Genomic DNA, 17,869 nt, shown 5'->3' with positions numbered 1-17,869 from the left:
GTTCGAGCCCCATGTTGGGTATAGAGATTACTTAAAAATAAAGTCTTAAAAAAAAGAAATAGATTGGAGCAGACAAGTAGGAAGGGATATGTAATGACATTTCATTTCTTGCTTCTTTTTCTAGTTTGCTGCTGTTCAGTTTTCCACAGACAGCAAAACAGAATTTAATTTCTTGGATTATCTTGAAGCGAAGGACCCTGATGTTCTGCTGGGCAAAGTAAAACACATGCGCCAGTTGACCAACACCTTTGGTGCCATCAACTATGTCGCGTGAGTCCCCTTTTGTAAGAGACAGCCCACCCATCAGTTGCACTGGCTTCTTCAGGCTGCAGGGTATAGGAACTCAACAGGTGGGCTCAGCAAGGGGCAGGTTATTGTAGGAATTCAAGTGGAACAATTTTCTTTTATTTTTTTATTTTTTTGAAGATTTTATTTATTTATTCGACAGAGATTGAGACAGCCAGTGAGAGAGGGAACACAAGCAGGGGGAGTGGGAGAGGAAGAAGCAGGCTCCCAGCGGAGGAGCCTGACGTGGGGCTCGATCCCAGAACACCGGGATCACGCCCTGAGCCGTAGGCAGATGCTTAACCGCTGTGCCACCCAGGCGCCCCAGCAATTTTCTTTTATTTTTTTAATAATATTTTATTTATTTATTTGAGAAAGAGAGACAGCATGAGCAAGGGGGGGGGGCAGAGGGAGAGGGTGAAGCAGACTGCCCGCTGAGCAGAGAGCCCAATGCAGGACTCAATCCCAGGGCCCTGGGATCATGACCTGAGCCGAAGGCAGATGCTTCACGGACTGAGCCACCCAGGCGCCCCTAGTCCAGGTTCTTTCAATTGTAAGCAACAGAAATCTACTTTATACTAACTAAATCCCCAAGGGCAATTCTTGGGAGGATGCAGGGATAGCTCATGAGCCTTTGGGACAGGGAATATTGCCAAACCTCATGAGGAACTAGAGCCAAGACTCGGAAAGTGATCGTGAACGTGGCAGCCAGGATCGAGTCACATCTGAGATGGGGATCAGGTTTTGAAGTCAGCATGTGAACAAAAATCTCTACTAGTCAAAATTCTCCTTGAAGGATTCCTTGAATTGTTCATAAAATTCAGTATACTCCAGTCCCACATTGGAAGCTAGCACATCCTGATTTCCTAAATCTACTACAGGAGTTTTCCCCCGGAGTTGAACGAGGTGGCTGTGTTTAAACTGAAGCCTAGATGGGTGCAGTTAGGTTGTGTTGAGAGGCCATACTGTATATTTTATTTGACTTTTTTTTTTTGGTTAATGATTATAAACAAGACATTCACTTTTCATACTTATTTGGGGGGAAAGAAGAAAAATCAGTTTGCCTTACTCAATGTTGCTCTTTCTGAAAGAGTCTCCATCCATTCCATAGAATTGGATAGTTTGCCTGATCTGAGGATTTTGTACTTGTCATTCGTAAAGAGAACTTGCTTTGAAGAGAGTGATCAAAGGGTGAGTCTCTGTGAGCAGCTTTGCTGGTGCGCAGCCAAACTCCCTCTCCGAGGGAAGCTTTTCCCACACAGGCCACACAGATAGGGTGTCTCTCCTGTGTGGATTTGGCCTTGCAGGATTCAGCTCCCCCCTGGTGTGCAAACTCTCCCTGCCCTGCCTCCAGGCATAGCGTTTCAGGCCTGTGTAGACTCTGACATGAACGCCGCAGCTTCCTTTCTGACTGAAGGCTTGTCCACACTGATCGTATCTACAGGGCTTTTCACCACTAGGAACTCTTCTACGAACAGCAAGGTTGCTTTGATTCCTGAAGCTTCTCTGGCCAATAGCACACTCATAGGGTTTCTGTCCAGTATGGGGTCTTTCAAGCACAGCCAGACTACCTCATTGACTAAAGTTTTTCCCACATTCCTTGCACCGATAGGGCTTCTCTCCTGTGGGTATTCGCTGACGTGTAAGAAGAATGCCTTTGGCCCCAAAGCTTTTTCCCCAACGAGTACACTCAAAGGGCTTCAGACTAGGGTGGATTCTCTCATGAAAAGTGAGACCACATTTTTGGCCTGAAGGATTTTCCATATTCCTGACACGCATAAGCCCTCTGTCTCACTCCAGGTGAACCTTCTGGTAGTGTCTTAGAATCTGGGGATTTTTGTTCCAGTTTCTCCCTTCTGAAAGAATTCTGGAAATCCCAGCCTGAGGATCCTGTGGCCTCCAAGGGTTCATATCTGTGGTGGGCTTCTGTCATCACAGTCACTGAAAAATGCTACATTCTGGGCCTATCCTCCATGATGGTCCAGCAGGGTAGCTGTTGGGCATCCAGTCATGTCCACACCTGATGTATATGACCTCAGTCCCCACCTCCTCGTGGGATTCTCCCGGGGGCTGCTGTTGAACATCACAGTGGCGCGTGCGCACAGACAAAGGCGGCGCCCAGCCGCAGCAGTGCCAGTGCCAGGCGACCAAACTACAACTCCCAGGAGCCCATACTGTGTATTTTAAAAATACCCATGGGACACCTGGGTGGCTCAGTCAATTAAGCGTCTGACTCTTGATCTCAGCTCAGGTCTCGATCTCAGGGTCATGAGTTCAAGTGCCACATTATTATTAAAAAATAATAATAGGGGCGCCTGGGTGGCACAGCGGTTAAGCGCCTGCCTTCGGCTCAGGGCGTGATCCCGGCGTTATGGGATCGAGCCCCACATCAGGCTCCTCTGCTATGAGCCTGCTTCTTCCTCTCCCACTCCCCCTGCTTGTGTTCCCTCTCTCGCTGGCTGTCTCTATCTCTGTTGAATAAATAAATAAAATCTTTAGAAAAAAAAATAAAAAATAAAAAATAATAATAATAATAAAATACAACAATTTTAAAAATAAAAATAAAAACAGCTATCTTTAGACATTAAAGTGGCCATGGAAACTGGGAACAACTTGGGGAATAAGAGAATTATATCTTCCATCTCATGCTCCCTGTGGGCATCCACTCAAATTGAGTGAAAGAGCAGGAAGGATCTCCTGGGCTATGACACTGATTTTTCTCGTTTTCATTTCATTCTTTGCCAAGCATGTATAGCTGGATTTGCATAAGTTAAAGACGCATGTAATACATCTCGTCAAGACTCTACCCAAGTGTTCCCAGCTCTTTTCTCCTGAGGCTCACTTGACCTGTCGTGTCTACCTCATTCTTCCTTCTCTCTGTAGACAGCTTTGGTGGGTACGTGGCAAGCCATGTCCACTGAAAAAAAAATGGCAGCCTCGGCTCCTCATTTCAGGGGAACAACCTAAATTCCAGCTTCCGGGAGAGGAAATCTGATTGGCTGATCCTGGAGTAGGTGTCCACATGTCCACCCAGCTCTGCTTTATGGCATCAAGTCACATAGGACGAACATGGATTCTGGGGTCCCACCTCTGTGGGAAGAGGGCAGTTTCTTAGAGAAAGGGGTCACGATAGAATGGGAGGATACCCCGAAAGGTGTCGACTGTGGGAGCAAAAAGGAGCGGTCATAGAAATATATTTTATAAATGCTTCTTGGCCACCTGTGTGCAAGGCAGTATTCCAGGTCAGGAGTGGGCTAATTTTTTCTGTAAAGGGTCAGATGATAAAGTTTAGGCTTTTCTGGCCACATACTGTATCTCTTGCATTTTTCTTTGTTTGTTTTTGTAACTATTTAAAAACAAAAATATAAAAACCACTTTCAGCTCACGGACCATACAGAAGCAAGCTGTGGGCGAGCTTTGGCCTGTGGGGTGCTGTTTGCCATGTTCTAGGTTCTGGGAATATAGCAGTGAATGAAACAAAAATCTCTACTCTCTTGAGGTTTAACATTATATCAGGGGAGAGAGACTCTAAATAGACAGGACCAGTTTGTAAATTAGATAATAGAGTAGAAGATGTAAGCTTTATATGAAAAAAAAGGCAGTATTCCGTAGGAAGATGAGGGAAGGGTACATTCCAGCAAAGACTCGTTGAAGATGAGGAAGGAGCCATTCCAGGCAGAGGGAATAGCAAAGGCCCCGAGATGAGAACGTGCTTGGGATGTTCCAAGAAGAACCAGGACACCAGTGTGACTGGAGAGAAGTAAGTAAGGGCAAAAGTAGTAGGAGATGAAGTCCGAGACCATGGGAGTCTGGAGCACTTAGGGCCTTGGAGGCCGCAGTGAGGAATTTGGCTTTTCCTCAGACTGAGATGAGAAGTCATTGGAGGTTTTGAGCAGAGGCGGGATCCTCTGATTTATGTTTTTAAAAGGATCCCTCTGGGGCATCTGGGTGGCTCAGTCGGTGAAGCGTTTGCCTTTGGCTCCGGTCATGATCCCGGGGTCCTGGGATCGAGCCCTGTGTCGGGCTCCCTGCTCAGTGGGGAGTCTGCTTCTCCCTCTGCCCGCACCCCCCTCCCCCCGGCTCATGCTTTCTCTCTCTCTCAAATAAATAAGTAAAATCTTAAAAAAAAAAAAAAAAAAGGATCCCTCTGGCTGTGGAGCTATTAGGCCGTGGAGGGGACAAGGATGGGAGCAGGCAGGCCAGGTAGGAGCTATTGAAAAATCCAGAGGAGAGGCGATGGTGGTTGAAACCAGGGTGGAAATCCATGAACAGGAGCCACGAGAGGCTGGGGAAACCATTTGCATCCAAGATGGAACAGAGAGGCCCTGCCTGCATCAGAGCTCCTCTGTCCCGCGACCCCCCTCTCCGCATTTCTCCTCCACCTGCTGCTGTGGCCCCCCGTGTGACTTTCAGCGTCCCCTGCCAAGGCAGGTCATGTCATAAGTCAGGGGTTGTAGACTGGCTGCTCTCGGATTCATTGTCCCTCTCTGGTTAGCTGTGGGGTAGGGAGGGAAGGGTCAGATGGTGCAAACAGAGCTGCTGTCCCAACAGAAGCTGGGGGCACCCTGTCTTGCTCCAGAGGGAGGCTGCAGGCAGGCAGGACTTTGGAGCGTTGGCCTGTCCAGTGTTCAGGACTCCCTTCTTCCGTTTGTCGCGTGTCCTGAGAACCTACTCTGCATCGGGGCTGGAGACACAGCAGCAAATCAGACATGTTCCTTCCTTGAGGAACTCACAGTTTGGGGAAAACTGAAATGGGGAAACAGTGACTTCAGTTCCCTAGGAGACTTGCTGTAGGCAGAGATCTACAGGCAGCCGGGCAATGGGGGCGGCGGTGGGGGGGGCGGTTGCCAGATGAGCTTGGTCTGGAAGCGTGACTTCCCAATTTTCTCCACCCATGGAGCCCATTTTCTGTATTGATATCTCACCTGGATCCCCAGCATGTCTAACTGATAAAAGGGTAGCTGTCATGTGGTTGAACTAGAGAGTAGGAAGCCCAGGGTCTCTTCTCACAAAGCTTCCCTGTCACTGCCCCTGGGCTCTGGGACAACCTCTTGGCCACCCAGAATTCCATCCAAGACCATGGCTCTGGAAGGAGAGGTGTGGCATCAGGGGTGAGGTAGGAGGTTCAGAAGAGAACTTGGAAAGCTGGGAATACCTGCCTGGGGGATGAGAGAAGGACTTTTGCATAATCAGCAGGACAGTGACTTAATGAGCTGGGTGAGTGGGGGGAGACCTCATGATCTGGGGGAGGCTTTCACACACACCCCTTCCTGGACACAGGACAAAGGTGTTCCGGCAAGACCTGGGGGCCCGGCCAGATGCCACCAAAGTGCTTATCATCATCACTGACGGGGAAGCCACTGACCATGTCAACATTGACTCAGCCAAAGATATCATCCGCTACATCATTGGGGTATGGACCCCGGGTCCAGGCTGCTTCCCAAGTCCCACCTTCCCTCTCCCGTTCCTGAGCCCTACTCCCCTTTCTCCCTGGGGCCAGGGCCTTATCTGCGATTCTGGGGTTGCCAACTCTCCACTCTCTACTCCTTCACAGATTGGAAAGCATTTTGCGACCAAGGAAAGTCAGGAAAGGCTCCACGAACTTGCCTCAAAACCCGCGAAGGACTTCGTAAAGATTCTGGACACGTTTGAGAAGCTTAAAGATCTGTTCACTGAACTGCAAAAGAAGATCTATGTCATTGAGGGTGAGTGGCAGACCCGGGGAGAGAGAGTTCGGCAAATTGTTCACAGAAGCTCACCTGGGGCAGTCAGACTGGAGACACGCTGCGTGCTAATAACGGGCACTTACAGAGTATCCGACACTGTGCGAAGAGCTCTCCTGGAAAAGGGCCTCAGGTGGGAATTTGGGGGAATTTGGGGGAAGGCGCTTGAGGAGCACCCTGTTTCCCTCTGAAATAAAGCCCAGCTGGGTCCAGGCTGGGGCCCCGAACTGACCTCTAGCTTGCTGGTGTCAACAAGGCCTGTGGAAGGAGCAGAATTCCCCCCCCACCTCCCCACTCAGCTCCCTCATTTTCCCTTGTCTCAGCTTATACAAGGTGGACACGTGGGCGGGGAGCCCACAGGCCCTCTTGGCCTGGAGTAAGAGAAGCTTTGGACTGCAGTCTCAGGATGGAGGACTTGCTATGGGAGGGTATTTTCAGGAATCCCAGTCTGCGGAAAGCTACGTGATTCCCTCGGGGAAGGCCCCTCTGCTAGGACTTGGGCTTGGTCTGCGGTTCAGCTGAAGAAGGAAGTGGTGTATCTAATAGGACTGATAGGCTAATAATACCAATCTCACCGCCTTGGGAGGTTTGACTGTTGTATTCCTTTCCTAGGGCCGTTGTAACAAAGTACCAAACATCGAGCATCTTAAAGCAACAGAAATGTATTGTCTTGGGAGGCCAGGAGTCAGAGATCAAGGGGTGGCCCCGGGCATGCTCTTTCTCACAGGTCTAGGAGAGAACACTTCCTGGCCTCTTCCAACTTCTGGGGTCCGCAGCAGTCCCTGGTATTCCCTGGCTTGTGACTGCATCACTTGTGTCATCTGTCCGTCTTCTCCCTGCATGTCTGACCTCACATCTTCTGCCCTCTGTGGATGTCTGACTCTCTGGGTCCACATTTCCCTCTTTCATAAGGACACTATAAAATATTGGATTGTATTGGATCGAGGCCCACCCCGGTGACCTCATTTTTTTTTTAAGATTTTATTTATTTATTTATTTATTTATTTATTTATTTGAGAGAGAGAAGCAGACTCCCCACTGAGCAGAGAGCCCAACGCGGGGCTTGATCCCAGGACCCTGGGATCATGACCTGAGCCGAAGGCAGATGCTTAACCGACTGAGCCACCCAGGTGCCCCCCAGTGACCTCATTCTAACTCGATTACACTGTAAAGACCCTGTTTCCAAACAAGGTCATATTCTCAAGGTCTAGGGCTTAGGTCTGAAAATAATCCTTTTTTTAGAGAACACAATTCAAGCCCTAACCCCTGCTTAGCAGAGTGCGTGGTACCTCGTAGGCCCTCTGTAAATCTCAGAGCCGGTTATCTCTGGCTCTGATCCTCTATCCTGACCTGCTCTTACTCATGCTTCAGATCGTATCTTAGATATCACTTCCTCTGACAAGTTCCCGCCAACCCAAGTGTAGGTTGGGGGCTTCTTTCCGGTGCTGCTGTAACGGCTGTATGTTCCCTATCAGAGCCCCCGAGGCTTACATTGTGTTAAATTATCTGGGGGCTCCCACACCACAGTGGGGAGGGGAGGTCTATCAAGACAAGCATTGTGTCTGCTTTTTCACCATTGTATCTCTGGCACCAAATGTCTAATTGCTCTAAATATTTATGCAGTGAACGAACAAAATCTGCATGGTAATTGCTGTGTTTCTTGAACTCTTGCAAGTTTAACAGGCACTTTTTTCTATATCATTTAATTCATTCCTCTCAGAAGCTTTGCAAGGCTGGTGGGATGATGTTCATTTTATTAATTCAGCTTTGCACTACCCAGGTACCAGGTACTGGGAATAAGGCACTCAGGGATATTGTCAACGTGGAGCTCATATTCAGGTTGGATAAAGAAAGACAGAAAACAAACGAACAGGTTAATTAGAGATTATGACAGGTGCTATAAAGAAAATGAATGAATTGGATAGAAAGATTTCACTGGGGGAAGCCACTTCAGCTAGGGTTTTCAAGGAAGGCCTTTCTAGAGGCTTTATTTTTAAATGGAGGTAGAATTCACTCTGAGATGACATTTGAGCTGAGACACAAAAGATGAGAATCAAACAGCCACGTGAGGAATGTGGGCAAAGAGCACTGTAGTCAGAGAAGAGCCAGCGCAGGGCCCGGAGGCGGGGAAGGGCGGGCAAGCTGGAGGAACAGAAAAAAGGTCATCGTGACAGGAGTGTGGTGAGCAAGGGAGACAAAGTGGGAGAGATAGGCAGGGGCCTTCCAGTTCCTCATAAGCAGCTGGGGTTTTAATCTAAAGAGCAATGGCAAGGGATGAAGAGTTTTTAAGAAAGAGAAACGTGTGGTCTGATAGACAGTTTTAAAAAAAGATTACTCCAGCTTGCTCTGTGGAAAAAGAGACACAAGAGGAAGAACGAAGTCAGGGACCAAATGAGTAAGCGAGTGCAGCTGTCAGGCGAGACAGGAGGATGGCCGGGCCCGTGCGGTAGCACACACACTCTTCAGAGGAAGGGACAGATGCATCTCGAACGTAGAACCATCCCGATTTGGTGACGCGGTGGGGAAGCCTGAGTGGGAACAGAACCACAGAGCTACACCTTGGCCAACTTCACGTCAGACTCAGCCCAAGTCACTTCCCAGTCTGACTGTCGGGCGGGCTCTTTCTACCTGGCCCGAAGGCCGGTGCCATGCTTCTTTCTCGGTCCTTTCTCGAGTGTCCACCCGTTCTCTTTACCTGGCCCCTCAGGCACAAGCAAACAGGACCTGACATCCTTCAACATGGAGCTGTCATCCAGTGGAATCAGCGCTGACCTCAGCCGTGTGAGTGCCGGGCCTGAAGCAGGGGAGGGGGCTACGGGAGGGGATGGCGTGGGCACGTGGCTAAGCCTGCTCGTCTCCTCCCTGGGCAGGGCCGTGGCATCGTGGGGGCGGTCGGAGCCAAGGACTGGGCTGGGGGCTTTCTGGACCTGAAGGCTGACCTGCAGGTTGATCAATTTGTTGGGAACGAACCGCTCACACCAGAAGCGAGAGCAGGGTATTTGGGTGAGTACTTTTCTTTTCTGCTGCATTCTTTTGGTCTGAGGGGCCACGGTCACTCAGACCAACTTTCAAAACAATAATGAAAGCGGTTAAGCAACCAGCATGGACAAACTCAGAGTTTAAATATGGCTATAACATTCTTAATTTTTCCCTTAATAACCCCTCTGCCGTGTAGTCATCATGTTTTTGTTCTCTGCATTTTATGATGTTGGACATCTTGAGGCCTTGCGAATCCCAGAGACACTGCCCCTCCCAGGGCTGGCTAATTCCTGCAGGTAGTGAACAAGGGGCCTGTGAGCAGGCCATCCACATGCCAACCAGCCCACCCTGAATCCATATCCCCATCCGCCTCCTTTACCTTTCTTTTTTTTTTCTTTTTTTAAGATTTTATTTATTTATTCAACAGAGATAGAGACAGCCAGCGAGAGAGGGAACACAAGCAGGGGGAGTGGGAGAGGAAGAAGCAGGCTCATAGCGGAGGAGCCTGATGTGGGGCTCGATCCCAGAACGCCAGGATCATGCCCTGAGCTGAAGGCAGACGCTTAACCGCTGTGCCACCCAGGCACCCCTCCTTTACCTAACTTTCACACACCAAGCCAGTATTCCCCTCACCCCGACCTAAGTCTCTAGTTAGCTGAGGATCACCTTTGTAGACCAGCGCCAGCCAGCATTATTCAAACCATCCCATCCTAAGCTTGCTCAAGCTTGCCTACCCAGCGACCTCTCTCTGCCTTCCCCATAAATTAAATCCTGGGTCCATTTTATAGCAGCCTGCCTCATTAGTAGGAGAACCAACAGTTCCTCCTTGAGGCTTCCTCCTCTAGAATTGTCCAGAACTCCAAGGTTGATTCACCTCAAAACTTCTTCAGAGGCCAAGCGCAGAGCAAAGGCACCCTGTCAGTCCAGTTGCAGTTGCGTCTCTCTGCCTCATGGTGTCACTGTTGCGAGCTTGTCCTGCACAGGTCTGTGGCCGCTGGTCCACCCAAGGGGATGCCAGTCTCAGGCACAGAGAGGCCTCACTCTTGCGCACAGAGGCTATAGCTCTTCCGGTTCACGCTCATATAGTCGCCCTGTGTCAAGGCACAGACTGGCTTCAAGAGCCCTGGGATAGGACAGCTTCCAGGATCTACCTAGGAACCTTCTCACCCAGCCTCATCCATGACCCCTGTATAGGGGTGAGCCATGTCTTTATTAAACTCGCAGAACACAAAGATTTTATTACATAATTTCCTTGGGAAAATTGGTGCCATTCGTCTTGCATCTACCCTTCTAAGGAAGGCTATCCTCCATGATTCTCTCTCTCGCTCGCTCACTCGCTTGCTCTAGCTCTCTCCTTTTAACATTCTTTACTAAGCATTATGTGCCAGGCACTGGTCTAAGTCTAAGTGAATGACATGTATTGACAGATTTTATTTTATCTTATTTTATCTCATTTTATTCTTATAATAATCCTGTGAGTAGGTATTTTTATTACCTCTATTTTTTTTAAGATTTTATTTTATTTTTTAAAGATTTTATTTATTTATTCTACAGAGATAGAGACAGCCAGTGAGAGAGGGAACACAAGCAGGGGGAGTGGGAGAGGAAGAAGCAGGCTCACAGCAGAAGAGCCTGATGTGGGGCTCGATCCCAGAACGCCAGGATCACGCCCTGAGCCGAAGGCAGACGCTCAACCGCTGTGCCACCCAGGCCCCCCTAAGATTTTATTTTTTTAATTGAGAGAGAGAGTGCACGCACTCGAGAGCACACAAGTGGGGAAGGGGCAGAGGGAGAGAGAGAGAATCCCAAGCAGCCTCCCTGCTGAGCATGGAGCCTGATGCGGGGCTTGATCCCAGGACCCCAAGATCATGACCTAAACTGAAATCAAGAGTCAGATATTGAACTGACTGAGCTGCCCAGGCACCCCTATTACCTATATTTTATAGATGAGGGAACTGAGCCCAGGAGAGTTTAATAACTTGCCCAGAGTCACAGAACAAGTAGGTGGGGCCCAGGTACTGTAGCCCCAAAGTCTGTGCTAGAAACCACTGCACTTACCCTATGGCACCTACATTACCTCCTTCAAGGAGCTTCGTGTCACCCGTATACTGCGAGCTAGCCATCCACGTTGCTCCTTCAAGAAGAGATAACCCACAGTTTAATCTCCAGTTAGGCACCTGTCCCACTAGACACACACACACACACACACACACACACACATACACACACACACTGCATATATATGTGTAGATATGGACGTGATTATATATGTATGTATTTATGTATATATATTAATTATACATATAGATATATGATTGTATATACATCACCTTGTGTCAATTATACTTCAATAAGAAGAAAAAAAGAAACATTTCAACTCCTGCTTAAATAAATAAATAATCATCATCTTGGGTGCCCATGGTGCTACTGTCCTTCAGCTCTTAGTTTGGACGTCACTAGCATAGTGCTAAGCACTTTCTACACGTGGTCGACTTGAATCCTCAAAGCCACCCTATGAGGCCGGTACTCTCCCGTTTTCTGGATGAGAAAACGGAGCCTCGGTGCATGGCGTACTTGACCAAGATCGCGCAGCTGGGAAGCATCAGCACTGGGAGTAAAACCTCGCCTCTGATTTCAAAGGGCAAATTCCTAACCCCAGGGCTCCAGGAATGTACACGAATAAACGGGAAGGGGTTTCAGCCTCTTCGCCCCTCCTCTCCTGGCTCTGTTTTTGTCACTCATTTGCAACGACTCTAAGCTGAGAAGATGAAATTGGGTCAGTCGTCTCCTGACTCGGAGCGTTCCTACTGGGTGGGTCCTGGCTCGAGCGCAATCCCTGGTCCAGTCTCCTGCGCATTTCCTCAGGTGTCCCAGCAACGTGCTCCCAGGGGAGAAGCCTCGCTGCACACACGCAGGCTGTGGACTAGGAAGATGGCCCGAAGGGATAACTCTAAACAAAATGTGGTCAATTCTCCTGCTTTATTTTGAATATTCGTACAGATTTTGCATTCTTCTTACCAATATATCTCACTTTATTTATTTTTTTTGAGATTTTATTTATTTGAGAGAGAGAGGGCCCAAGTGGGGGGAGGGGCGGAGGCAGAGGGAAAAGCAGACTCCTCACTGAGCAGGGAGCCCAACTGGGGCTGGATCCCAGGACCCTGAGATCATGACCTGAGCTGAATCAGGCAGATGTCCAACCGACCGAGCCACCCAGGCGTCCCATTATTTGATTATTCTTAAATAGTGTAGTCTCCCTTCCCAACCTTCAGGTCAGCTGAGGCTCAGGAAGATGCGCCCTGTTTCCTGGCAGCCTGGCGTCCGTGGCTGCTTTTCCCTGGGCCTGTGTGTTGGCCGCAGTTTGAGATATGCAGCTTTGGACCAAGATGGTGGGATTTGTGCCACCTGGAGCACATGGCTGCTTTCCTCAGGATCAGGTCCTCTGATCATTTCAGTGCATCTTTGCTACTAACCCAGTTTCCCAGAGTCTCTGCCCTTTTTGTCCCTGGGTTTTACCTTCTTCCAGCAGCCATTGTGGTTCTAATTCCAATCTGCTGTCCTCCCTCTCTCTCTCTTTCTCTCTCTCTCAATCTTTCTCTCTCTCCGCCACCCCCTTCAGGTTACACAGTGACCTGGCTGCCCTTCCAAAGGCTCCCTTCACTGATGGCCGCTGGAGCCCCCCGATACCAGCATGTGGGGCGGGTGCTGCTGTTCCAGGAAGCAAAGGTCACAGGACACTGGAAACAAGTCCAGAAAATCGACGGGAGCCAGGTGAGCAGGGCCCCAGGGGCATCCGTGATCAGGGACTGGTAGGACACTGGTCGCACTCCCTGCTGTCTGCATGTACTCATCCACTCACAGTGCGGCAGGCCCTGTGCAAGCACTGTCACATTCAGTCCCCACAGGGGACTTCCCTCGAGGTAAGCTTTGTCACCTCCACCTGCCAGTTTAAGAAACAGAACCTCAGAACGCCCACCTTGTCCTGACTCATACATGTTCCACGGGGGGGTGTCCAGGACTTGCACCTGCATTTGAGGGACTGGAGTGAGGTGGACATGGAACAGCTGAGGGGGAGGAGGGATCCAGTTCACAGGGCTTCCTCAGACATCTTCCTCTCCCTGCAGATTGGCTCTTACTTCGGTGGCGAGCTGTGTGGCATTGACATGGACCAAGATGGGGAGACAGAGCTGCTGCTGATCGGAGCGCCCTTGTTCTATGGGGAGCAGAGAGGAGGCCGGGTGTTTATCTACCAGAAAAAACAGGTGGGGACCAGGACATGGAATGGAGGGGGTAGGAGAAACGGATTCCCAGGCCGACCCAGGTCCCAGTTATCCTGAAAGGCTTTCCCTGTCTGACCATGGTGAATCAGACCTTTAGAAAAACCAACAAACGAGAGCTGACTCGTGCTCAGGGAGGGTAGGCTGTGTGCAAGGCCCAGGGCCAAACCTTTTATTTACAGGATGCCTCCGTTGGTCCTCACACAGTCCCTTCTGGGGAACTCTGAGCTTTCCTTCATAAAAGGGAGCACTGCGGCTCAGCAAGGCTGGGTCACCTTCCAAAGCCCCAGGGTCACCCAGACAGCAAGGGGTGGAGCTGGGACCTGAGTCCAGGTCCATCTGCGGCCCCGTTCCCATTCTGTGAGGGACCACATCCGACCCTTCTTCAGCGTTCTTCATGCACATGGTGCCGCACCCTGCAAACGCTTGCCGAGCGACTGAGGTGGGACCTGTCACTTTGCTCCTTCCCAGCTGGGCTTCAAAGTGGTCTCAGAACTGCAGGGGAATCCTGGCTACCCACTTGGGCGATTTGGAGCAGCGATTGCGGCCCTGACGGACATCAACGGGGATGGGCTGGTGGACGTGGCGGTGGGGGCCCCTCTGGAGGAGCAGGGGGCCGTGTACGTCTTCAACGGGCAGCACGGGGGGCTGAGCCCCCAGCCGAGCCAGGTGAGAGGCATCCTGCCTGCCGATCCAAACCCGTTCCCAGGCACCCAGAATCCTCCAAGCCCGGACCCCACTCCCCAGCCTGACTCTTCCCACCCTCTGGCCTGTCCTCTCCCTAGCTTAGTAGAAATTTTTCTCTTGGTCTCAGCGGATAGAAGGGACCCAGGTGTTCTCAGGAATTCGATGGTTTGGACGCTCCATCCACGGGGTGAAAGACCTCGGAGGAGACGGCCTGACAGATGTGGCTGTGGGAGCTGAGGGCCGGGTGATCATGCTCAGGTAAGAAGGGACTGATGATAATCTCAACTCCCATCCTTTGAACAGCTACCCACGTAGGAGGACTCCTCTGGTCTTCCCCCAACGCTGTCTGTCAAAGAGGTTCTCTTCCTCCATAACCTTCACATCTCACTCTGGTTTAAATGGCGACAATTCAGTGACAGGCTGGGATTTGAACCCAGACCTATCTGACATTAAACCCTCTAGAGAAGGAACATCCCGTGATGGCTCTAGAACCTGGCACCTGGACTCAGGTTGAAGTTCTGCCATGTACTTCTTGGGTGGTCTTACCCCAGTCTCTTAGCTCCTCGGGACCTCAGTTTCTCGTCTTTGAAATGGTGACAATTCCTGCCTCTCCCGTCTTCCTGTTATCCGAAGCATCGTGTGACCTCATATAGTGAGTAGACTAGAGCACGTGCTGGGATTTAAATACCGAGCCAGGCACTGGGTGCAGAGTGTGTATGTGGGGAAATCAGTAAAAAAATCAAGCACGCAGGTAGGTGATGACAACTCGTGGTGAGTGCCGTGAGGGAAGCGAACAGCGTTCTGAGAGACAGAAGAGGAGGGGAGACCGCCTCTAGATTGGGTGGCTGAGAAAAGCCTCTCTGAGGAGGTGGGACTTGGGAAAAGAGGAGCCAGGCTTTTGGGAGGAAAGAGGACGGGGGAGGCAGGCTGTGCAACGCGGATAGTAACAAGTTTGGATTTTATTCTGAACGCCATGCGGCATCAGTGAAGCATTATAAGCATGGAAGGAGCTCGATAGGATTTCTCTTTCTCAAATCTCACTCTTCCGGGGGCCCTGGGTGGCTCAGTCGGTTGAGCGTCTGACTCTTTTTTTTTTTTTTTAGATTTTTTAATTTATTTATTCGACAGAGATAGAGACAGCCAGCGAGAGAGGGAACACAAGCAGGGGGAGTTGGGAGAGGAAGAAGCAGGCTCATAGCGGAAGAGCCTGATATGGGGCTCGATCCCATAACGCCGGGATCACGCCCTGAGCCGAAGGCAGATGCTTAACCGCTGTGCCACCCAGGTGCCCCCTGAAGTTTATTTCTAACTCATGCTAAGTCCTAATCAAGAGCTCCTGAGGCGCCCCAGCATCTGACTCTTGATTTGCGTTGGGGTCATGATCTCAGAGCGGTGACTTGGACCCTGTGGTGGGCTCCGCCCTGGGTGTGGGGCCTGCTTGGGAGTCTCTGTCTCTTGCTGCTTGTGCAACACCCCCCAGCCACCACCAAAGCTCACTCTTCCGTATGGAAAGTGGGTCAGAGGGCCGCTAGAAGGAACCAGGAAGCCCTAATGAATTCCCATTATTATTACTATGTCGAGGACACCGTGATGTTGAGGTCTGCTTTTGGGGAGGAGAGGCTTCTGGATGCTGGTAGAAGGAGCCCCGGTCTGACTGGGAGTGCAGCTGAGGCCCAGGAATAGCATCGGTTGTTTTCCGCTCTGCAGCTCCCGGCCTGTGGTGGACATCCTCACGCAGATATCCTTCTCCCCGGCGGAGATCCCAGTGCAGGAAGTGGAATGCTCCTATTCAACCAGTAACAAGAAGAAAGAAGGAGTTAACATCACAGTCTGTTTCCAGGTCAAGCCTCTCACCGTCCAATTTCAAGGTCAGCGCCGTTTCCCAGCTCCCCAGAGCAGCTTCCCACCCCAAATGCAGGCTTACGGCCCCAGCGTCCCCCACCCTTCAACTTCTGCCTCTTCTCCCTGCCCAGGGCTCCTGGCTGCCAACCTCGCTTACACTCTGCAGCTCGATGGCCACCGGACCAGAAGCCGGGGGCTGTTCCCAGGAGGGAGACATGAACTCAGTAGGAACACAGAGGTCACTGGAGACCTGTCCTGCACCAAGTTCTGGTTCCACTTCCCGGTAAGGGAGCCATCGGGGCTGTCCTAGGAAGTGCGGGGGCGGCGGAGCTGACTGCAGCGACGGGCAGCAGCGGGTGCAAGGATCAGCTCGGTCACCAGCCAGCTGGGTCACAAGGCCCTTGGGTCTCTCTACACTGCCATTTCCTCTTATGATAGTGGTAATAATACCATTAGCATATTTTCTCTAGTCCTTAATCTATGGACGTGGGCGTTTTAACATAGTTACCATTAGGAAGTACTTCCCATTTTTTCCCTGCAATTTTTCCACACATCATATATTAATGCTGCTCCCCGGCTTTTCATAAGTATTTTAATAGCTACAGAATATTCAGTTATGGCAGTGCATCCTTATTTGCCAGGTACGCATGGTCATTTATTATTACCATTCATCGCAGAAAAAGGTTCTTTTAATATCAGTTTGAGCAACTGCTGAGACACCCAAATTCAGTTTGCTTCTAACAGTCCTGTGTTAAGTAGAGTTGATGGTAAATTATTCTGATCCCTTAAATATTTAATAAGAGACTGGGTATGGGATTGGTGTATAAGATTTTGAAGTTTGAGGACACCTGGGTGGCTCAGACAGTTAAGCATCCAACTCTTGATTTCAGCTCAGGTCAGGATCTCAGGGTTATGAGATCGAGTCCTATGTCGGGTTCGCGCTCGGCATGGATTTTGCTTGAGATTCTCTCTCTCCCTCTCTCTCTGTCCCTCATCCCCCCTCTAAAAACAAAAAGATTTTGAAGTTCATTTTACATTTTTTTGTTATGGGGAAATTTCAAACATATAAAAGCAGAAAAAATGGCTCAGTGAACCCCCAAATACCCATCCCCCAGTATCAACAGTTATGAACTCACTCACTGTCTTAGCTCATTCATACCTGCACTCAGTGCCCCTCTGCTTCCTTGCACCCCACCCCTACACCCCCAATAGATCTAGAAATTTTCAACATAAATTTGCCAGAAGAGGTAGTGTGTCATGATGGGAAGACCTGGGACTTGGGAATTGGACAGATTTGGGCTCATTTCCTAGCTCTATTCCTTAGGAAGCTTGGATTAACTCTGTTGACCTATGTTCCTCACCTCTAATGTGAGGATAATAATGCCTGCGTCTTCGGGTTGGTGAAGGAGTTCAGGTGAAGATGATTTGGGTGCCTATGAAGTGCCACTGTGAGGGACTGGTAATAACATAAAAGGCCAAGACCCATCCCTGTTCTCAAGGAACTAGGATATTCTAGTTATTCTAGAATATTCTTTTCTTATGCAACCTTCGATAATGGCTGCCTAGAGCAGTTTGACAGAGATTCAGGGGCTTTGGTCAGGACTCAGTGGGAAAAGTGGGGTGGTTGATTGGTGATGTCTGCCGTGGGAGTTGGGGCTGAGGGAGATACGTGTGCTGAGAAGCGACCCTGGGCATGCTATAAACACCTGATGCTAGAATCTCATCATTTGTAAAGTATGAACCAGGTGAGCATTTAACTGGAAGATTAAACTCACAACATAGGTGGTATTCTCATCACCCTCAGGTATGCATTCAAGACCTCATCTCTCCCATCAACGTCTCCCTAAATTACTCTCTCTGGGAGGAAGAAGGGACACCGAGGGACGAACATGAGGTAAGAAGAGATCACTTAGGGGAATTGAGAGGAAACAGGGGAGAGTAGAATTTCAGTTTAGCAAGACTGTATTATAGAGGAATCTTTGGTTTTAAGCAATAGAAACCAAACATAGGTCACTTCAGCAGGAAAGGACTTTGCTTTTGGGAGCTTGTATTTGGCAAAGCAAACTGGGAAGAAGG

The 17,869-nt window shown here is 49.9% G+C and overlaps 1 protein-coding gene across 6 annotated transcripts in view; it reads left to right on the top strand.

Annotated features, from left to right (window-relative positions):
- Positions 1–17,869, top strand: part of ITGAL (integrin subunit alpha L) — a 40,292-nt gene that overhangs the window by 5,270 nt on the left and 17,153 nt on the right. For all 6 annotated transcript variants that reach the window (XR_004628414.1, XM_011231762.3, XM_002924790.4 and 3 more), the window contains 12 exons: positions 125–270; positions 5,566–5,698; positions 5,840–5,990; positions 8,716–8,789; positions 8,879–9,011; positions 12,607–12,758; positions 13,112–13,249; positions 13,736–13,933; positions 14,079–14,209; positions 15,659–15,819; positions 15,925–16,076; positions 17,598–17,687. Coding sequence is in view for 5 of the 6 variants with exons in the window: in XM_011231762.3 (XP_011230064.2) it covers positions 125–270; positions 5,566–5,698; positions 5,840–5,990; positions 8,716–8,789; positions 8,879–9,011; positions 12,607–12,758; positions 13,112–13,249; positions 13,736–13,933; positions 14,079–14,209; positions 15,659–15,819; positions 15,925–16,076; positions 17,598–17,687 (1,659 nt within the window). In the remaining variant the exon portion in view is untranslated. The remainder of the gene's footprint in view (positions 1–124; positions 271–5,565; positions 5,699–5,839; positions 5,991–8,715; positions 8,790–8,878; positions 9,012–12,606; positions 12,759–13,111; positions 13,250–13,735; positions 13,934–14,078; positions 14,210–15,658; positions 15,820–15,924; positions 16,077–17,597; positions 17,688–17,869) is intronic.

This window comes from Ailuropoda melanoleuca, chromosome 10 (genome assembly GCF_002007445.2).
Source record: "Ailuropoda melanoleuca isolate Jingjing chromosome 10, ASM200744v2, whole genome shotgun sequence".
Classification (NCBI taxonomy): Eukaryota; Metazoa; Chordata; class Mammalia; order Carnivora; family Ursidae; genus Ailuropoda; species Ailuropoda melanoleuca.
Note: the sequence above shows the minus strand (reverse complement) of the source record. Positions and strands in the feature narration are given on the sequence as shown.